Source organism: Heteronotia binoei, chromosome 8 (assembly GCF_032191835.1).
Source record: "Heteronotia binoei isolate CCM8104 ecotype False Entrance Well chromosome 8, APGP_CSIRO_Hbin_v1, whole genome shotgun sequence".
Lineage (NCBI taxonomy): Eukaryota > Metazoa > Chordata > Lepidosauria > Squamata > Gekkonidae > Heteronotia > Heteronotia binoei.
In genome coordinates, this window is record NC_083230.1 from 115,505,458 (window position 1) to 115,523,926 (window position 18,469).

Here is an 18,469-nt window from a genome sequence, read left to right on the forward strand (position 1 = left end):
TCCAGACTCTAGAAGAAGAGGAAGATCGTAGATTTATACCCCGCCCTTCTCTCTAAATCAGTGTCTCAGAGCAGCTTACAATCTCCTTTATCTTCTCCCCCCCAACAGACATCCCTGTGAGATGGGTGGGGCTAAGAGAGCTCTGACAGAAGCTGACCTTTCAAGGACAGCTCTGTGAGAGCTATGGCTGACCCAAGGCCATTCCGGCAGGTGCAAGTGGAGGAGTGGGGAATCAAACCCAGTTCTCCCAGATAAGAGAGCTATGGCTGACCCAAGGCCATGCCAGCAGGTGCAAGTGGAGGAGTGGGGAATCAAACTCGGTTCTCCCAGATAAGGGTCTGCGTACTTAACCACTACACCAAACTGGCTAGTAGAACCTTAGTAGCACATTAAAGACTAACAAAATCGGTACAGTATGAACGTTTGTGAGACACTGCTCATTCCTTCACTTCTGAATGAAATCTCATACCCTTCCAGAAATTTTGTTAGCCTCGAAGGTGTATCTTTTCTGACTCACTCAGCAGTATTCTACAAGCACAGTCCGCAGGCGTCCCAAGCTAGCCTGCCTGTCTCAATTTGTAGGTCTGTCTGCTACACGCGCTACTCATTTTTCAACAGATGTAACACTCTGCCAGCTAGCCAACAGATGCGACATCCCAGATCCAAAGCCACAGAATTCGGAACACTTTCTGAGCTCTCTGTACATAAGCCAATATGCTCCTTCTATCTGTTTGTGTGTGTGTTCAATCGAGAATTTGATCTCCGCTCTGTGGAGAGGAGGACCCGGAGTAATAACCATCATCTGGCCAATGCACTGCTCTACTGCACTTCATCAGTTCATGATCCCTGCGCAGTTTCAATCTAGCGGAGAGTCAATAGAAGCGGCCAAATCCCATCGTGTGCCGCTGGCCCATGCTAGTCGGGGACTCTTTTGTGTCTGAAACAGCTATGCAGCCCAAGCCTCAGAAAAACATATGCATCTCGAATGTTACTGGTATTCCTACATCACTAACTCTTGCAGGACTGAACCCACCAGCTACTCACTGGGGAGAAGAAGAAGAAGAAGAAACATCTGGAGAGCTACAGTTGGCCACCCCTGCCCTATGGGACTCGATCTCCATAGGGAATAATGAAGTGCCCAGCAGACATTTTCCTCTCCCCCCCACCACTTTCTGATGACCCTGAAGTGGGGGGAGGGTCTCCAAACCAGGGGATCCCCTGCCCCCACCTGGGGATTGGCAACCCTACTTTGGATACTCAACTTTGTAGTTTCTTTGGGTTGATTCCGCACCCCCCCCCTCCTTCTGTTTTGGTTCGGAGTTCACGACACACACAATGTCCTGGCAGGCTGGTGGGAGAGATTTGTAGGAAGTGCTTGCATGTGTACAACATCCGTGTCTCAAACTTGACCTCTTAGGTTTACAACAAACATCTCTTGAACTTGTGCCTACTCCCTCTCCACACAGCTGTCTAAACCAAATCTCAGAGTGGCTCACAACTCCTTTCTCTTCCTCCCCCACAACAGACACCCTGTGAGATGAGTGGGGCTGAGAGAGCTCTCCCAGAAGCTGCCCTTTCAAGGACAACTCCTGTGATAGCTATGGCCAACCCAAGGCCATTCCAGCAGGTGCAAGTGGAGGAGTGGAGAATCAAACCCGGTTCTACCAGCAAGAGTCTGCACACTTAACCACTACACCAGACTGGCTCTCTGGAAATGTGGAGAGGGGAATATGGGAAAGAGCCATGATCCTTCTGTCTGCATATCACTGGCCTCAGCCTAGGGTTGCTAGTTCCCAGGTCCTGGTGGGGCTTCCCCCATTGTTTGGGGCTTATGTTCTTATGACCGTCTGCTTGCAAAGCAGATGTTCTACCAATGAGACATGGTCCTTCATGACTACCACAACCCTGTGAGGTAGTTAAGGCTGGCTGAGAGAGAGAGTCAGTGTCCCAACACCACTAGGTAAGCATCATACCTGTGGAAGGATATAACAATTGACCTGGACCATACCTTGCAAACTGCACCCAGAACAAACTAGAACATGGGTGTCAAACATGCAGCCCGGGGGTTGAATCAGGCCCTTGGAGGGCTCCTATCAGGCCCCTGAGCAACTGGCTGCCATCTGCTTCCTTCTCCCTCTCTCTTGCTTCCTTCTGCATCACAGCTTGCTTTGCAAGGCTTGCTCAATCACACAGGAGCTACAGAGCAAAGTCTCTGTTTTCACCATTGGCTGAGGCTTCTCCCTTGGGGAGGAAGAGGGGAGGGAGAGCTTGCTTTGGATTTTGTGGGTAAAGGAAGCATCATTCCAGGTTACAGGAGGGTGAAGTCCACCAAGATCAAGCCCAGTATGAAAAGCTCTGTTTTACCCCTTTTGTGACTTCTTCCAAGCTTATTATTGAGAGCCGGTTTGGTATAGTGATTAAGTGTGCGGACTCTTATCTGGGAGAACCTGGTTTGATTCCCCACTCCTCCACTTGCAGCTGCTGGAATGGCCTTGGGTCAGCCATAGCTCTTGCAGAGGTTGTCCTCGAAAGGGCAGCTTCTGTCGGAGCTCTCTCAGCCCCACTTACTTCCAGGACTTGTTGTGGGGGGGAAGGAGGTAAAGGAGAATGTGAGCCACTCTGAGACTCTGAGATTGAGAGTATAGGGCAGGATATAAATCCAATTTCTTCTTCTTCTCCCCGTCCCCCCCAGGCCTGTCTGTTATGCAAGTACAACTTAGCTAACAATTCGCCAGCCTGTTCTTTTTTTTTCAGAAGAAGTCCTGGTGTCTCACTGGGCATCAAGCCTGGTGCCCCGCAGAGCCGCTCCGGTTCTCATTTCTGTTTTCTGCTCTCCCTCTATTGTTTCCCTGTCCTTTTTATCCTTTGTTTCAAAAATGCTTCTCTCTGCTTGAACCTGCACCAAGTTCCCTCCCGTGGAGACTTCGGCTATTTTCTGGACAGCTCTAGTCTGGCCTTCCGGCTCAAAAGGATCAGCTGGGACTCTCTGACACGGACGCAAACCACTCTATTCTTTTCTCGTAACTTGCCACATTCTGATCTTTCCTGCTGTTGGATTAAGCACTAGTGGTTTTTCTTTTGCTTTGTCTTCCCTCCCCTCCCACACAACAGGACCAATTATTCCTGCTCCACTTGCCCGTATACCCAGATCCTTATACGGGAAGACCATCCTGTTTAGAAGAAGAAGAAGACACTGCAGATTTATAACCAGCCTTTCTCTCTGAATCAGAGACTCGGAGCGGCTTACAATCTCCTACATCTTCCTCCCCCACAGCAGACACCCTGTGAGGTAGGTGGGGCTGAGAGAGCTCTCCCAGAAGCTGCTGTTTCAAGGACAGCTCTGTGAGAGCTATGGCCGACCCAAGGCCATTCCAGCAGCTGCAAGTGGAGGAGTGGGGTTCTCCCAATAAGAGTCCGCACACATAACCACTACACCAAACTGGCTCTCTACACCAAACCACTACACCAAACTAGACACTCCTTCCCCTGGAAAGGAAGGGAAGCCGTTTCAGCCTCTCATGTGTGCAGTGGGAAATTCAGTGCAAGAACCAGTCATGCAAATGGAAGCAGGACAGAGACACAGCTCTCACCCTTCAAAGCCATGCTGATTTGGAGGTGGTCAAGTGAACCGGGACCTAAGAGAACCATATTCCTCTTCCACAGCATTAATTGAGTACTCTTTTTATCCCACCTTTCTTCTAAGGACCTTGGAGCAGCGTACTTGATTCTCCTCTCCTCCATTTTACCTAAACAGCAATCCCACAAGGGAGGTTAGGCTGACAGAGCATCGTTTAGAGAACTTTATGGTTGTGTAGGGATTTGAACTTGGGTCTCCTTGGCCTGACTGCTGCACCGCACTGGTTCTCCTATGCAAGTCTTCTTGAGTACTTGCACTGAATGACGATGGCCTACCCAGAGTGCCTTTGTGGCAGAAGCAAGATTTGGCTACTTGTGGCTATTAGCCATGGTAACTGAGGGGATCCTTATGTTAGGGCTGCCAAGCTCCCACAGGGGTGGGGGAATCTCTCGCCTTGGAGGGCCCCAACCCACCAGCAGGGAGCAGGTTGCCATGCAGATCCCCACCCCTGAAGAGCCCTGTCGGCGTGCACCATTCCCGACACACCGGGGATGTCACTCAGGGGATGCTCTAGGGCTTGCACTAAAACGTCTATGCTACTATAGAGTTTTATTGCGAATCCTAGAGCATTTCAGGTGTGATGCTCTAGGAATCGCGGTAAAAGTCTATGGCACCATTGAGCGTTATCATGAGTCCTAGCATGTCCCTGGTGCAACGTTCCCAGAGCGATGATGTCACTTCTGGTTGACATAATTGTGTCAAGGATGGCACGCATGAGGAACAAGTCCCCTGCCACAGCAGCAAAGGGACTTGGCAATCCTACTTTATGTTCAGAGTCACTAAACCTCTGAATCTTCAAGCCAGGAGGGAAGGCCCACTGTGTGGGACAGGACACTGGACTAGATGGACTACAGGTCTGATCCAGCATGACTCTTCTTATGTTCTTACAAAGGCCTCAGCCTCTATGCCCTGTAGTTGACCATCTGGAGGAACTGGTTGGCCACTGTGTGAGACTGGAGGCTGGACAAGATGGACCACTGGTCTGACCCAGTAGAGCTCTTCTGATGTTCTTATGAAGGCCTCAGCCTCTATGCCCTGTTGTTGGCCCTCCAGATGAACTGGTTGGCCACTGTGTGAGGCAGGATGGTGGACTAGATGGACCACTGGTCTGATCCAGCAGGGCTGTTCTAATGTTCATATCGGGGAAGGCCTCAGCCTCTATGCCTTATTGTTGGCCCTTCAGAGGAATTGATTGGCCATTGTGTGAGACAGCATGCTGGATGAGATTGTACCACTGGTCTGATCCAGCAGGACTCTTCTTATGAACCACAGGCTCTGGGTTCAGTCTTTTAGGCATTATGCCACACCTGTTTGTTTTGTTCTTTTGCTAACTATTTCGATAGTGAAACATAAGCTACCCAAACCCTTATGGAGATTCTGGAAGGGGCTGTAGCTCAGTAGTAGAATATCTGTTTGGCATGCAGAAAGTCCCAGGTTCAATCCTGGGCACCTCCAATTAAAACGAAGAGGTGATTAAAAAAGAACTCTATCAGAGATGCTGGAGAGCTGCTGCTGGTCAGAGGAGACAGTACTGACCTTGAGACATAAATGGTCAGGGCTTTTTTTGTAGGGGACTTTGCATATAAGCAGGGGTGGAATTCTGGCAAGAGCTGCTTTGCATGTTAAGCCACACACCCCTGATGTAGCCAATCCCCCAAGAGCAATTCTAGCAGGAGCTCCTTTGCATATCAAGCCACATACCCCTGATGTAGCCAGACCTCCTGAAGCCCTGTACTAAGAGCCCTGTAAGCTCCAGGAGGACTGGCTACATCAGAGGGGCATGGCCTAATACGCAAAGGAGGTCCTGCTACAAAAAAAGCCCTGCTCATGTGAATCTAGATCTGCAGAAGCTAACACACAAACAAACACCAATTCTCATTTTGGTGGCATTTTTTTTTTTGGGGGGGGGAGATAAATTAAAAATAAAGAAGTCCACAAAGTTCTTTGGTACTTGCACACATTTTTAAGACAGCGTATTCATTTCAATTTAGAGGAAATTGTAATAAAATGCATAAACTGTGAATTCCTTTTACCAGTTTAGTCACGTTGCAGTTCAGCCTCCCAGAGTTTTCTTCACAAAATCTTATTTCATCTCCCTTCAATTACTCTTCTGTGTGTTTAGAAGTTTTTTGCAGCCAGTAAAAAATTTTTTTAAAAAAATTCTGGCCTGTAATTCTGTGGTGAAGCGTAACCTTGTCGGCACTTTCAAGATTGGATGGCGCTTGTTTAAATGAGCTGTAGGTCTGACGCTCTGAATCCCAGCATTTGTTCAAAAAGCATACTCAAGTTTCCAGCCCTTATGGCTGAAAGACTGTGAATGACATCACTTAAGCCAGAGGGGAACTGTTGAGTCGGGACTGTATCGTTCAGGGAACACAGGATCGGGGCTCTGCTCAGTTTTCCACCCACCCACGCCCCCATCCACCCATGTTGCTAACTTAGTGGTAAGTCCTGAAATGCTGAAAGACTAACACTCAGCACAGGTCAAAAGGGAACTGTTAATTTTTTGTTGTAGATATAATGGTAAATGTGGACATTTACCAGGGAGTCTTAAGGTGGTACAAGACCCAACAGAAAATGTCAGAACACTTTGGGTCATAACTTAATAAGAAAAAAATGTACACCCGTGTAATAATAACCCTCCTTTACCTGTAAATGAGGCTGACATTTACCAGTAAATGTTAAGGATTTTTTTTCCCTGACATTTACCACCGATTTTCACACAAACAGACAGTATACTGGTAAATGTGTGTGTCCAGTGTCAACATCCATCAGTTTTCTGTCACACTGTCAGGGGTGGAATTCTAGCAAGAGCTCCTTTGCATATTAGGCCACACAGCCTTGATGTAGCCAATCCTCCAAGAGCTTACAGGGCTCTCAGTACAGGGCCTACTGTACGTTCATGGAGGATTGGCTAAAGGGAGGTATGGCCTAATATGCAAAGGAGTTCCTGCTGTTAGACAGACTCATGGAGGATAGGCCTATCAGTGGCTACTATCCATGATAACCGAGGAGAACCTTCACATTCAGAGGCAGCAAACCTCTGAAAAGCAGTGCTATGAGCAGGGGTAGAATTCTAGCAGGAGCTCCTTTGCATATTAGGTCACACCCCCAATGGAGCCAATCCTCCAAGAGCTTACAAAAAAGAGCCTTGTAAGGCCTGGGAGGATTGGCTACATCAGGGTTGTGTGGCCTAATATGCAAAGGAGGTCCTGCTAGAATTCCACCCCTGGCTAGAAGGTAACACTGGGGAAAGCCTCTGCCTCTCTGCCCTGTTGTTGGGCCTCCAGAGGAACCGATTGGCTGCTCTTTGAGACAAGATGCTAGACTATAAGGACACCTGGTCTGATTCAGAAGGGTTCTCCTCAGGGATTTTTCTGTAGCAAGAACTCCTTTGCATATTAGGCCACACCCCCCTGATGTAGCCAATCCTCCAAGAGCTTACAGAGCTCTTAGTATAGGGGCAACTGTAAGCTCCTGGAGGACTGGATACATCAGGGGTGCGTGGCCTAGTATGCAAAGGAGTTCCTGCTACAAAAAAAGCCCTGTGTTCGGGAGCATCTGCTTGGTATATGCGGAAGGTCCCAGGTTCAATCCCCGGTGACTCCAGCTAAAAGGACCAGACGGTACGTGGTCTCTGCTTGAGGCCCTGGAGAGCACCTGCCTGGCTGAGTAGACAGTGCAGATCTGATGGGATGACAGTCTGATTCGGTATAAGGCAGCTTCATGTGATATTCATTCTGACAGGGAAAACTACACTGCTAGACTTGGGGAGCCATTAAAGCAAAACCTTTCCTTCACACCTGACCATCGGTGATCTGTGTGGTTGTTATTCTACAGATGGTGGCTGCAAGGATGCAAGGCGTCTGGCGGAACCCTGTATTCGTCCAATACACAATCGGTTCTCCCACACACTTCCCATCTGTCAGGCTAATGGGGATTTTGCCAGGGTTTTCTTTTTTTGTGGCAGGAATTCCTTTGCATATTAGGCCACACACCCCTGATGCAGCCAATCCTCCTGGAGCTTACAGCAGGCCCTGTACTAAGAGCCCTGTAAGCTCTTGGTGGATTGGCTACATCAGGGGTGTGTGGCCCAGGAGTGGAATTCTAGCAGGAGCTCCTTTGCATATTAGGCCACACACCCCTGATGTAGCCAATCCACCAAGAGCTTACAGCAGGCCCTGTACTAAGAGCCCTGTAAGCTCTTGGCGGATTGGCTACATCAGGGGTGTGTGGCCTAATATGCGAAGGAGTTCCTGCTATGAAAAAAGCCCTGGATTTTGATAGTTAAAATATAGATGGCCATCGGACAGCACTGAAGATCCTGAGAATTTAGGGGGAGGTATTTGTGAGTTTCCTGCACTGTGCAGGGGGTTGGACTAGATGACCCTGGAGGTCCCTTCCAACTCTATGACTTTATGTTTTTTTAAATTTAAACTTGGATTTTTTTTTGTTAGGGAGTCAGTGGTTCCTTGCAGGTTTTACTAACCAGACAAAGGGACATACCGTCCCAGAGAGCTTTTTTGAGATCAACAACAAAAGGCAATGAATTCAGGTGTTGTGAAAAGTTGGAAGGGTCTGGCCGTCCCATGGCATGTTTTTGAGCATAACCTCTAGTAGCTGACGGGTGGCTTTGTCCCCCCACCCCCTCCCAGCTATAACATTCAGCTCCAATTAGCACTTAAAAGAAAGCAGAGTGTGGAGACAGCAGGAACTCACCTCGACTCAGCCCATCTGGTCCCCGAAGGATACGACACTCTTCTATTTGCCCAAACGGGGAAAACATCACCCTGATATCATTCTCATTACACTTCTTCGAAACCATTCCTATGAACAATTTTCTGTCTTCCACGGCTAGGAGATAAAAAATAATGAATGAGCAAAAGGGCAGTTCGTCTCTTTTCTCTCCCCTTCCCCGCCCGACTTCTGTAGTCTGTGATCGATGCTTCATTACCACATCAAACTGAGCGCTCCGTCTTGTCTTGCCAGTATTGTCACATGGTAAAGTCTTGCGGAAAACTCTTCACGTGTACAATCCTTCCCCTTTCTTCTCTGAACCACCTTTTGCTTGAGATCCCTTCATTCCTTTAGCCCCCCACCCCAGTCCAGCCCTTCTACCAATCTGCAGAAGTATACCGCATACCCTGCAGTCTGGTGTAGTGGTTAAGTGCGTGGACTCTTATCTGGGAGAACCGTGTTTGATTCCCCACTCCTCCACTTGCAGCTTCTGGAATAGCCTTGGGTCAGCCATAGCTCTCACAGAGTTGTCCTTGAAAGGGCAGCTGCTGTAAGAGCTCTCTCAGCCCCACCTACCTCACAGGCAATGTTCGCTCTAACCTGTGGAGTCTTGTGAGCAAAAACCCTACTTTGTGAGCTACGGGCATTAAAGTTGTGAACTGCTATATAAATTAGCTTGCTGTAGGGCCATTTTTCTTGAGCTAAGACAAAAATGTGTGAGCCAGAGGCTAAGAAAACTGAGCTAGCTCACTCTAACTCAGATTAGAGGGAGCACTGCTCACAGAGTGTCTGTTGTTGGGAGGGGGGGAGGTAAAGGAGATTGTGACCGCTCTGAGACTCTGAGATTCAGAGTATAGGGCAGGATATAAATCCAATATCTTCTTCAGTTGTAGATAGGTTTACATCAGGACCACAAAATGTAGCATCCAGACAAGAATAAAAGAACATGAAAGACACTGCAGAAGAGGCCTACGTGAAAAATCAGCAGTGGCTGAACATAGCCAAACTCAAACAGGACACAGTATCTTATTCCAAGACACTGCAATGCTGGACAACACATCCAATTACCATGTCAGATTATACAGGGAAGCCACTGAAATCCATAGAATTTGAACAGGAAAGAAGAGAGTTTAAAAATGGGTTTCCAGTCCTGAAAAACACGAAACGCTCTACATCTTATAACAGCACTAAAGATAAGTTTAGAATTTCAGCCAATCCATATGCAAAAGAACCTCCTCAGGAAAGCTCCTCCATTACATGTCACAGTCTGGGAAACTCCTACAAGATAATGACCCAGCCCTACCCCACCTTCCTGTAGATATAAATTAACTACCTCCCATCTTCTTCTTGGACACAGAGAGAACTCTAGCCTTCTGTGATATACCTATGAGGATGTCAGTCACAGCTGCTGGAGAAACGTCAGGTTCTACAATGCCAAGACCACGGCCATACGGCCTGGAAAATCTACAGCAACTAACTTCTACCAATGCTTGTTATGGAATTCCTGGACCCCTCTTTCCCTAATTTTTGCTATGTAAGAAGAAGGGGAAAAAAGAGACCAGATGTTGGCCAATGCAAGTGTGCAGAGATTCTAATTTAGATAAAATCTTTCCCATCCCATCTATGAATTTATGAAAGGGCACCCGAATTTTGGAACAACCTCCATGCTGAAACCCACGTGGTGCCAAATTTGCCATCTTTTCGGTACCAGGTTAAGATGGCCCTCTTTGCAGAGGTCTTTTAAGACCTCTCAGGTTATGAAGGGTTTTGATATGAACCAGTTTGGTGTGGTGGTGAAGTGCACGGTCTCTTATTTGGGAGAAACGGGTTTGATTCCCCACTCTTCCACTTGCAGCTGCTGGAATGGCCCTTGGGTCAGCCATAGCTCTCACAGAGTTGTCCTTGAAAGGGCAGCTTCTGGGAGAGCTCTCTCAGCCCCACCTGACTCACAGGGTGTCTCTTGTGGGGGAGGAAGGTAAAGGAGATTGTAAGCTACTCTGGGATTCAGAGTGAAGTGTAGAGTATAAATCCAATATATTCTTCTCCTAGCTAGGTGTTTTTCTTATCTTGCACTTAGGGTAAGATCTTTTCGGCTCAGGTCTATTGTTCTTTAAAGTTTTTATGGTATCTTAAATTACTGTTTAATGTTCTTATCTGTTATTATATCTTATTGTTTGATATGTGTTGTAAACTACCAGAGAGCTTTGGCTACGGCATAGAAATGAAATAACAACAATATAAGAGAAGCCATGTTGGATCAGGCCAATGGTTCACCCAGCTCAACACTCTGTGTCACACAGTAGCCAAAACCGAGGTGCCATCAGAAGGTCCACCAGCAGGGCCATAAGAACATAAGAGAAGCCATGTTGGATCAAGCCAATGGCCCATCCAGTCCAACACTCTGTGCCACGAAGTGGCCAAAACCCAGGTGCCATCAGGAGTTCCACCAGCAGGGCCATAAGACCACAAGAGAAGCCATGTGGGATCAGGCCAGTGACCCATCCAGTCCAACTCTCTGTGTCACACAGTGGCCAAAACCCAGGTGGCATCAGGAGGTCCACCAGAAGGGCCAGAACTCCAGAAGCCTTCCCACTGTGGCCCTCCCCCAAGCACCAAGAATATAGAGCATCACTGCCCCAAACAGTGCTCTAGGTGTAGTCAAGAGAGAGCACATGAAATGGGGGAAGGTTAACTTGGAGAAGAAGAAAAAAAGAATGGTGCAAATTATGGGTATACAGGATCTCCTCCCTCACCGATATGAACCAGCTCTGATTAATGCAGCTTGCATGAAAGGCATCCAAACAGGAGAAGTCACTGCAGAATTTCCCATCTTTATCTATAATAATACAGTAATTCCCACTCCAAGCAGACATGGCGAGCGAGCTTTCTTCGGCAGCACACTTCAATGACCAGCGTCACAAGATTACGTTGGGAAAACCAATTCACCTCCAGACGGGTAATGTTGGTTTGCAAACAATTCAAAAAGGGAGTGGGGGGGGGAAGAGGGGGACGACGGCAAGTTAATGCTAGACGATTTCCTTCTGCAGAGGAACACACCAAAAGTAGGTCAAGACAGCAGCTGTTTCCATCGGATGGAGTTTAAGTGAGCTCACGTTCTGAGCCTTTAAAGCTGCAGAGCACAGAAACTGCTAGCGACTGAAATTGGAATCTGTTGGCAACAGGTGGATTCAGCGAGCCGGTGAGAGGCCCGTGGCTCAGTGGCAGAGCAACTGCTTTGTAAGCAGAAGGTCACAGGTTCAATCCTGGGCATCTCCAGTTAACGATGAGGTAGTAGGTGATTTGAGAGACCTCTGCCTGATACCCTGGAGATCTAGCCCAGGGGTGTCAAACATGTGGCCAAGGACCGACCTACCTGAGGGACCGTCTCTCCCCATATGAGCCCCAGAGAGCACTGAGGTCAGTGGGGAAAAGCAGACTGAATATCCCTGGGCCAAAAGAAGTTAAACTTCAAAGCACCCGCACTCGGGCCTTTTCCGTTGCGGCCCCACAACTCTGGAACCAACTCCCAGAGGAGGTGCGGGCCCTGCGGAACTTAGACCAGTTCCGCAGGGCCTGCAAGACCGCCCTCTTCAAACAGGCGTTCACCAATAACTGAATTAATGTTTACCGCCAGATTAATAACGTTTACCGCCAGTGTTGATTTAGGAATGTTTTAATTAATTATCGATTATTGACTGATTTTAATGTGAATTTTAATGTGAATTTAATGTTTTTATTACTGTATTGTTTACTTGAAGTGTTGTTAGCCGCCCTGAGCCTGCTTCGGCGGGGGAGGGCGGGATATAAATAAAATTTTACATTACATTACATTACATGTGGCCTGGGGGCCAAATCAGGCTCCTGGCGGGTTCCTATTAGACCCTTGAGCAACTGGCTGTTGTCTGCTTCCTTCTCCCTCTCTCTTGCTTCCTTCTGCATCACAGCTACAGGAGCTACAGAGCAAAACTTCTATTTTCCCCATTGGCTGAGGCTCCTCACTTGGGGAGGAAGTGGGGGGGGGAGGCAGAGCTTGCTTTGCCAAGGTCTCTCAATTGCAGAGCTACTGAACCAAGCCTCTCTTCCTTCTATTGGCTGAGGTTCCTCTCCCTCCTGGTCTCCTGAGGAAGGAAGGAAAGAGCCAGAGCTTCTTTAGCCCAATTCCCTGGATCCCATGGGAGAAAGACAAAGAAAGCACCTTTAAGACCGAGTGCTAAAGTTTTAAGCATACTTTAAGGGTTTTTTTTTTAAAAAAAAATCTTTGTGTTTGTCTGTGTCCTTTATAAAGTTTATATCTCTGCTACCTAAGCTTAAATAGGTACACAGAAGGCCCAGCCCGACATGGCCCAGGTCTCATTTATGTCCTGGCCCCATGACAAATAAGTTCAACACCTCTGACCTAGTCAGACTATGCTATCTGACTTGATAGGATAAGGGTCTGATTCAGTCTGAGGCAACTTCATCTGCTCAGGTGTGTTCTTTGCTACAGAAAGGATTTGTCCCACATCGTATGAGATTCTGATGCTACAACCGATGGTCAGCAATCAAGAATGGGTCTCACCCAGGGCTTTTTTTTGTAGCATGGACTCCTTTGCATATTAGGCCACACCCTTTGATGTAGCCAATCCTCCAAGAGCTTACAGGGCTCTTCTTATAGGGCCTACTGTAAGCTCCAGGAGGACTGGCTACATCAGGGGTGTGGCCTAATATACACGGCCCGACCCAACGTGGCCCAGCCTGACAAGGTCTCGTTTATGTCAGATTTGGCCCTCATAACAAATGAGTCCGACACCCCTGATCTAGATTTTCAATCCACTCAGTTGCAGGATGGGAAGAGTTCAAAGAGCTCCATCACATCTCCTTGGAAAGCACGATGTTCACATTCCTGTAACAGATGCAAAATGGTTTGGTGGACTGTACCATAATCACATTGGGTCCTGGTATTTTGCCCCATTTAAACAACAGGTCTGTACAACTGCCAAAGACTGTTCGTATTTTATTAGCCATCTTCCATATTTACATGGCAATTCACATCCTGAGGCCGTCTCATTGGTGTTTATCAGGTTATGGATATCGGTTGAAACAGAGTGCATCCATGTTTGAAGCCATTGTTCCCTTGAATGGAATTTTTCTGATTGCAAGATCTGTGTAGAACTTACTGCTGGGTATCAGGATCTTATGTCTGAATTGCAGTGCAATTCTAGTTTGCCTCCTCATGGTGCACTCTGGATAATGCTAAAGAGCTAGAACTTCTGGAAGCCAGACAATTGTAGGATCTCCTGACTACACTACACACAGGGAAATGATCTGACCTTTGTCTGTCAAGGTCAGTGTTCTCTGCTCAGATTGGTAGCAGCTCTCCAGAGTCTAAGCTGGAGGTCTTTCACACCATCGTCTATGAAATCCTTTCAGCAGGGCTCGTCTTAGGATGCTAGACTACATGGACCACTGGTCTGATCCAGCAGGGCTCTTCTGATGTTCTTAGGTTGCTGGACTAGATGGGCCACTGTTCTGCTCTAGAAGGGCTCTCTTATGTTCTTAGGATGCTGGACTTGATGGACCACTGGTCTGATCCAGCAGAATTCTTCTGATGTTCTTAGGATGCTGGATGAGATGGACTACTGGTCCGATCCAGCAGGACTCTTCTGATGTTCTTAGGATGCTGGATGAGATGGACTACTGGTCTGATCCAGCAAGACTCTTCTGATGTTCTTTGGATGCTGGACTAGATGGATCACTGGTCTGATCCAGCAGGGCTCTTCTGATGTTCTCAGGATGCTGGACTAGATGGACCACTGGTCTGGTCCAGCAGAGCTCTTCCTATGTTCTTATGAAGTACTGAATTCACCTGGCAAGCAAAGTCAGTGTAGAGAGGATCCTTGAAGGCTGAAAGTTTGCAAACCACTAATCTAGCCTCCCCCCCCCCCCCCACCCATCATACATTGAACCCAGAGGGAAGGTGCAATTAAAATGACAGGAGACTGACACCTGAGAAGAGATATTCAAGACTGGACTTTTAATGCAAGATGAGTCCTAAGACTTACAAGAATGTCAAGTCATTATTCTCGCCTCTTGCTTTGGGGGAAAAGAAACTTATTATACAGCAGGTATGCTGATCCTTCCTTGGCTCTGGAAATGGCATGCAAATTCAATTCTCTGTTAATGAGCACTCTGACAGAGTTTGTAAGGGGAGCGTTACTCCAGAGGGTCTGGTGTTCAGTTATTTATTTCTATTATTGTGCAAATTATTTTAGTAATGAAGGATTCTTTTGTTTCCTTTCCACTGGGGGACAGAAGGGATGGAGAGAGAAGTCGTCCATGAGCCCCCCATCTCCCTGTCCTGTGATGCATCTTTAAATATTAGCAAGCATTTGTTGCAAGGTGAGGAAGGTGCAAAACTCTCCAGTGCAGCATAGAAAAGCAGTATATTTCCCCACAATTTTATTGGTATTTCAACTTTGATACTTTTAGTGCATTTAGCATAACTCTGCAACTGTAAAACTGTGTGAGGTGGAATGTAAATGTTTATAGATCCCGAGAGTGTTGTTTTGGAGTCATCTCCACCCCCTTCCACGTGTTTGTGCATAGTTAGCAAAAGTTATTCTGCTTTTTTCGTATGAGCTGGCATGAAGAAAATACATGCTTTCCCCCAAACAGAATGGAAATCTAATGAACGATAGCAACAAAACCAGATGTCAATTCAGGACTCAAGTCAAAAAGAAGAAGACCGTAGATTTATACTCTGTCCTCTCTGAATCAGTCTCAGAGTGGCTCACAATCTCCTTTACCTTCTTCCCCCACAACAGACCCCCAGTGAGGTGGGTGGGGCTGACCCAAGGACAGCTCTGCGAGAGCTATGGCTGACCCAAGGCCATTCCAGCCGCTGCAAGTGAAGGAGTGGGGAATCAAACCTGGTTCTCCCAGATAAGAGTCTGCACACTCAGGCCTTGAATTCAGAAGGAGCTCACAGGAGCACAGCTCCTGAACCTTTCTGAGGATTCCCCCTCTTCCTCCCCACCTACTTTGCCCATTGAATAGTAGGTGCAGCTACATAACAATCCCTGGATTAGGAAAGCGGGCAGCCAGCCAGCCACCATGGGCTTTGCCACGCCCCCAGAAGCCCTCATTAACCCCTGGAGAAGCCTGCACCACCCCTGGAGAGCCGGTTTGGTGTAGTGGTTAAGTGTGCTGACTCTTATCTGGGAGAACCAGGTTTGATTCCCCACTCCTCCACTTGCACCTGCTAGCATGGCCTTGGGTCAGCCATAGCTCTGGCAGAGGTTGTCCTTGAAAGGGCAGCTGCTGTGAGAGCCCTCTCCAGCCCCACCCACCTCACAGGGTGACTGTTGTGGGGGAGGAAGGTAAAGGAGATAGTGAGCTGCTCTGAGACTCTTTGGAGTGAAGGGCGGGATATAAATCCAATATCTTCTTCTTCTTCTCTATTTCTTATGTGATTTTGGGTGGTGAGTGGCTTGCTGGCCTTTTGACTGGGGGAGGCAAGGAGGGCCCCAGGTGAGCGAGACCTGCTTGGGCTGGCTGGCTCTCTAGCCAGCCCAAGCAGTCCTCATTCGCCCAAGGCACTCCTTTCTTGCTTTGGGTTGCTTTTGGCTGGTGCTAGTGAGTTATGGTAGGTAGAGTCATAGGGGCGGCAGATGCTAGTGAGTTATGGTAATGAGCTCCACCACCTGTTTTACTACAAAATGACCCCTGTGCACATTTAACCACTATACCAAACAGTTTACAAATGTCAAACTCTTATGAGTTCAAGACTGGCATGAAAGATTGGCATGAAAGTTACCTGGGTTTGGTATACCTGGAGATTGGAGGATGGAGTGTGGAGTTCAGGGAGGGAAGGAACTTTGGTAGGGTAGAATGCCACCCAGTCCACGTTCCAAAGCAGGTATTTTCTCCAGAAGAAATTGAAAAAAACCATAGCTAGATCAAGACGGGTAGCCATGTTAAGTCCGTCAAAGAACAAGAGTCCAGAAATCTGAAGACTTGAGCAGTGACTCACGAAAGCTCATCCTCTTTCACAAATTTTGTCAGTCTTTAATGTGCTGCTGGACTCTGGCTCTTTTCTACTGGGGGAAAAATGTGCTAAATAAATAATAAGCTATTTATACAGTCTGGAGATCAACTGCAACCAAAGAAGATTTCTGTTGTAATCCGCCCTGAGCCCATTATGGGAAAGGGCGGACTATAAATTCACTAACTAACTAACTAAAATTTCCATTCCCCTCCTGGAGACTGGAAATACTCATGGACATAGCAGGATATAGGTTTCTTTCGCCTGCCATGAAGGTAATTTCAGGTGGGCAGCCACACTGGTCTGCTTTAGTACAGGATTCTAATTCAGTACCACCTTAAAGACCAACAAGTTTTTCCAGGGCATGAGCTTTCAAGAGTCAAAGGAAGTTATTTGATGAAGGGAACTTTAATGCTCGAAAGCTTGCGTTCTGGAAAGCTTGGTCTTGAAGGTACTCATGCAGGAGTATCGAATATGTGGCCTAGGGGCCAAATCAGGCCCCCGGAGGGCTCCTATCAGGCCCTCGAGCAATTGGCTGCCCTCTGCCTCCTTCTTCCTCTCTCTTGCTTCCTTCTGCATCACAGCTCTCTTTGCCAGGCTTGCTTAGTCGTACAGGAGCTACAGAGCAAAGCCTCTATTTTCTCCATTGGCTTAGGGACGAGGGATAACTTGCTTTGCCAGGCTCCCTCAATCGCACAGCGGAGCTACTGAGCCAAGCCTCCCTTCTATTGGCCGAGGCTCCTTCCCCTCCTGGTTCCCTGGGGAAGGAAGGATAGAGCCAGAGCTTCCTTTGCCCAGTTCCCTGGATTGCACAGGAGAGTTACAAGGAAAGTACCATTAAGACCAATAAGCGCACGTTTTAGGTTTTTTAAAATCTTTAATTGTGTTTGTGACCTCTATAAAATTTATCTCTCTGCTGCCTGGCATTACATTTCATGACACACATGGCCCGGCCCAACAAGGTCTCATTTATGTCAGATCCGGCCCTCATAACAAATGAGTTTGACACCCATGTACTAATGGACTTGAATATTGCTCCCCCCCAAAGGCTTCAAAATTTGACTTGTCTACTCAAAACCTGGATTATGCTCTATTGTAGGCTGCAGAGATGGGCATTCAAAGGTGGAGAGCCAGAGTGGCGTAATGGTTAAGAACGGCAGACTCTGATCTGGAGAAATGAGTTTGATTCCCCGCTCCTTCTCCATATGCTACCAGCTGGGTGACCTTGGGCCAGTCACAGTTCTCTCAGAACTCCCTCAGCCCCACCTACCTCAGAAGGTGCCTGTTCTGGGGAGCGGAAGGAGAGGCAATTCCGAGATGTTTTGAGACTCCTTCGGCTGGAGAAAAGTGGGCTCTAGCCCCCCCTACTCTTCTTCATGGAGCCCTAGTAGGACCACGCTGGTTCCATTGATCATAATATGTCACTGTTTACTTATATAGAATCATAGACTCATAGAGTTGGAAGGGGCCATACAGACCATCTAGTCCAATCGCCTACTCCATGCAGGATCAGCCTAAAGCATCTCCGACAAATCATCATCCAGCCGTGTTTTGAAGACTGCCAGTGAAGGCGAGCTCACCACCTTCCTAGGCAGCTGGTTCCATCTCTGAACGTCTCTGACTGTAAAAAATCTTTTTTCCTAATATCCAGCTGGTACTTTTCTGCTTGCAATCTGAGCCCACTGCTTCAGGTCCTGTCCTCGGCTGCCAAAGGGAACAGCTCCTTGCCCTCCTCTAAATGACAGCCTTTCAAATATTTAGAGAGAGCAGTCATGTTCCTCCTCAATCTCCTCTGCTCCAGACTGAACATTTCACCTCCTTCCTCCCAATGGATGCCTAAAGCACCTTATAGTATCCTTCTCCTCTCTTCCATTTTATCTTTACAGTCAGGGGTGGAATTCTAGCAGGAGCTCTTTTGCATATTAGGCCACATACCCCTGGAGTAGCCAATCTTCCAAGAGCTTACAAAAAGAGCCCTGTAAGCTAATTAGCATAACTCATTTGCATATGCCACACAGCTCAGCATCTACTTTAAAATGCCTCTTAAATTGTAATTGTCACCATAAAACCTT

The 18,469-nt window shown here is 47.6% G+C and overlaps 1 protein-coding gene across 16 annotated transcripts in view; it reads right to left on the bottom strand.

The window, feature by feature from the left end:
* Positions 1 to 18,469, bottom strand: part of CELF2 (CUGBP Elav-like family member 2) — a 554,552-nt gene that overhangs the window by 125,172 nt on the left and 410,911 nt on the right. For all 16 annotated transcript variants that reach the window (XM_060245946.1, XM_060245945.1, XM_060245953.1 and 13 more), the window contains exon 5: positions 8,357 to 8,491. In XM_060245946.1, coding sequence (XP_060101929.1) covers positions 8,357 to 8,491 — 135 coding nt within the window. The remainder of the gene's footprint in view (positions 1 to 8,356; positions 8,492 to 18,469) is intronic.